Source organism: Gavialis gangeticus, unplaced genomic scaffold (assembly GCF_001723915.1).
Source record: "Gavialis gangeticus isolate Ggan-Ray unplaced genomic scaffold, GavGan_comp1, whole genome shotgun sequence".
In the NCBI taxonomy this organism is placed as follows: Eukaryota; Metazoa; Chordata; order Crocodylia; family Gavialidae; genus Gavialis; species Gavialis gangeticus.
In genome coordinates, this window is record NW_017728993.1 from 10,844,653 (window position 1) to 10,848,094 (window position 3,442).

The 3,442-nt window shown below is 35.6% G+C and overlaps 1 protein-coding gene across 1 annotated transcript in view; it reads right to left on the reverse strand.

The window, feature by feature from the left end:
- HOOK1 (hook microtubule tethering protein 1) overlaps window positions 1-3,442 on the reverse strand; it is a 57,979-nt gene that overhangs the window by 40,693 nt on the left and 13,844 nt on the right. The window contains exons 5-7 of the mRNA XM_019501208.1: window positions 2,902-3,034; window positions 1,256-1,323; window positions 96-158 (exon numbers count right to left, since the gene is read on the reverse strand). Coding sequence (XP_019356753.1) covers window positions 96-158; window positions 1,256-1,323; window positions 2,902-3,034 — 264 coding nt within the window. The remainder of the gene's footprint in view (window positions 1-95; window positions 159-1,255; window positions 1,324-2,901; window positions 3,035-3,442) is intronic.

Consider the following 3,442-nt stretch of genomic DNA (forward strand, 5'->3'; position numbering starts at 1 on the left):
ACTACAAGTTTTATTATTTACTACTACTATTTATTTATTATTATTTACTACAAGCTTATTACTGTGGCTATTATAACAAATGTAAAAGTTATTACCTGTTGCTCCATTTCACCTGATCCATCATTTGTGGCAGAACCCACTATTTCTTTTCTCATCAACTACCAAAAAAATAAAATTAAAGATTAAAATAATTCAAACATATATGCTGTAAAACTAGTATCTGTTTGATTGCCCCGCCCCACTAAACTTCAGTCACTTTTGGTTTTCTATTACTATATTCCTTAAATATAACTGTTTAAAGATCATTAGTAGCCAGAATAAGTGCTTTATTATGTTAAAAAATAGGAGTGATAAATTTATGGGTTAAATCCTGGCCACAGTGAATTTAATGGCAAAAACTCCAATCTGCTTCAAAGGTGTTGGGGGAAGGAAAGGAAGAGAGAGGGAGCAGTATCACTATTTCAACCAGTGAGTTTGATCTTAGTAGTATTTGTTCACTCGAGGTCAACTGACCCAAGTAATATCAATGAATGTAAAGACCAGAATACTGAGAACTGAAAGACCAGTTTAATTCTTACTAATCCAAATTAGAATACTGGAACTCCATTTGCTACCAGCTAATAAATTTTACCTCTGCTCTTTTGGATTAAGAACAAAGCAGAGCAATCACCTACTAATTCCACCATTAGTCATAACAAGAGTTCAGTTATCCAAAATATGTTACAAAGCAAGATGTAATTCTCTTGATCATATCCACACATAAAAGACTTTGCAGAACTGACGGTTTCTTATTACTGACTCTAGAGGTGTCCTGTGTTATATTGCTGAATTTATTTTCAGTGCAAGAGGCATACTGAAACAGATTCATGTGTTATAAAACTATTAAAGTACAGGGGCTAAAAGTGCAATCAAATGAAAAGAAAACTCAGTACATCTCTCCTGAGTCCTGATCCCCCAGATAGGTCAGGGCAACATTCGACCTCCCTGACTTCCATCTGGTTTTAAGAACCCTCTAAGGACCAATGCACAAACAAGTAAGGATTCTTTAACAGACTATGCTTTGGTCCAGGGGAACAGATAGCATAGAGTCATAAGAGGAATGTCCATGTGAATGTTTCAAGCACCTTTCCAATTTATTTTTACAACCTGAACAGAGGAAAGCAGTAAAGATGGAAGAATGGCAGGACACAAGGTTCTTGTCCTAAATAGTTATATTCAAGCTCTCCTATTTTAGGCTACGTGAATTACCACTCACCTCTTGAATAGCAGCCATAACAACATGCTGGACTGATTCTTCTAGGGTCATTATGTTTTGTATGTGTTCTGTAACAATGAAAAGATATTTACAGTAATTTATAGCAACATTTATCCTAACTGAGTTACCATCTGCCCTTTCCATATTTGAGACACCAACAAAGACAAAGAATGTATTTCCTATGGTTTAGCATTGCAGGAAAGTTGTTGCTCTTTTTAATTACAATCCAATGAGGACATTTTTACTTTACATACAGGTTTATAAAATTAAGCCCAATGGACAGGACCACACTGAAGTTTGAAAAGAACTGGTGCTTGGAGACAAATTTTACCACGTACGTAGATCACATATCTTCAAAGGCAGCTTTTATGTCTATAAAGAATTTGGTTCTTTGAAGTAACAAATCCAAGAACACCCTAAAAAGGCTTCAGCGTATTAAATTAAAACAAAATTAAAAACAAATGACCACATCTATGAATTGTAAATAAACTTTACGATGCAACCCTTTCCATGAAGGCAGCAAAATTACAGGTATCAACATATTGCCACTCATGCATAGACAGCTTATGTTGCACACAACAGAAGGCCTGAAAGCTATAACTGAAATTTATAACACTCCACTGCCACCACCACACAGTTAAACTATTATCCAAGACAGAAGGGTTGTGTTTAAACTCAAGAGCCAGAAAGCTGCTTTAGGCTTTTTCACTGCATTGTGCATATTAAAAATTGTATAATACATAGTCAATTAGAACAATTTAATATTTTGCCTACTATAAATGTTCCCAAATTTACAGTGTGCACAATGGAGTGAAATGTTTTTAACGCATTTCCATTTTTTAAAGCTTTTCTAACCTATAGCCTTAACAAACACTACTGCTTGGCTTATTTTATATTTCTAGAAAGTCTGCTGTGAAAAACTTGCAATTGGGGTGGTGCATGAAGTATGGTAGATGAACTGGCATTGCTAATATTAATTCTCAATGCAGGTCTATGCTGCCTTGCCTCCAAAATACTCATTGATTCAAAATGTATGAATTACCTGAGAACATCTTATGTAGCTGTTTGGTCTATATCCAGAGGAGGTTCGGTACCTATCCTATCAAGAATGTCTACCCAATACTTAGGATTTTCTTGTGCCATTCTGAGTGCTTGTAAAGGCATTATTTCTTGCACAAAAAGCATTTTTCTCAACCCTCCACAGGTAAGTTGGAGAGAATTTCAAATATTTGTTTTAATTTAAATTGTATCCTTAAGCCAGGACACAAATTTTGTAATCAATTTGCAATTTTAATAATATAATAAATCAATTTAAAGGCGTCTCTCCACTCCACCAAAAATTGAAGCCATTTGAGCCATTTGAACTGTACAGAGATAGATTTTTTGTTTTTATGAATTCTAGCTAAGAAGCATACACATGAACATGATATAACACATCAGCAGGAGGGTACTTAAACTTGTAGTTTAACTCAGGGCAGGAACTACTTTTAATGTGCATCTATTCCAGTTTATGCAGTATTTATCTTACTGCATAAACTGGAACAGATGCACATCAAATACTAAAGGAAATAGTCACCATTTCCTTTAGTAAGATATTCCTAAAGATAATGCTCGTTTCTAAATATATCTTTGAAAATAGTAGGTACCTTGTTTCCTTTCACAGTTGATTGCACAACCTAAAATAAGTTGAAGCAACCTCCCCAACTCTGTAAGATTTGAATGTTCAGATATCTGATTTAAATCAGGAAGAAATTCTTCGGAGATCTGCTGACCCAAGAACTGCAGAATTAAAAAAAAAGATAAGGTTAAATCTGGATCCTTGATTTTATACAACATTAATATTTAGTATCAAAGGAAACAGTGAACCATTGAGTAAAAAGGTTTTTGGGAAATGCTCTGGACAAAACCTCAAGACAGGAAAGAAAACAAAACTGATAATCTTAGAACTGATGAGGGAAAAGACCTTGGTCATAGTTTCATAGATTTAGGGTCGGAAGGGACCTAGTAGATCTTCTAGCCCAACCCCCCGCCAGGGCGGGAGAACAACAAAACCCAAAACAAAAACGGGACTCAAATGAGTCCAGCCAGGTAGGCATCCAGCCTCTTCTTAAAGACCCCCAGGGTAGGGGCCAGCACCACTTCCCTTGGAAGTTGGTTCCAGCTCCTAGCCGCCCTAACTGTGAAGTA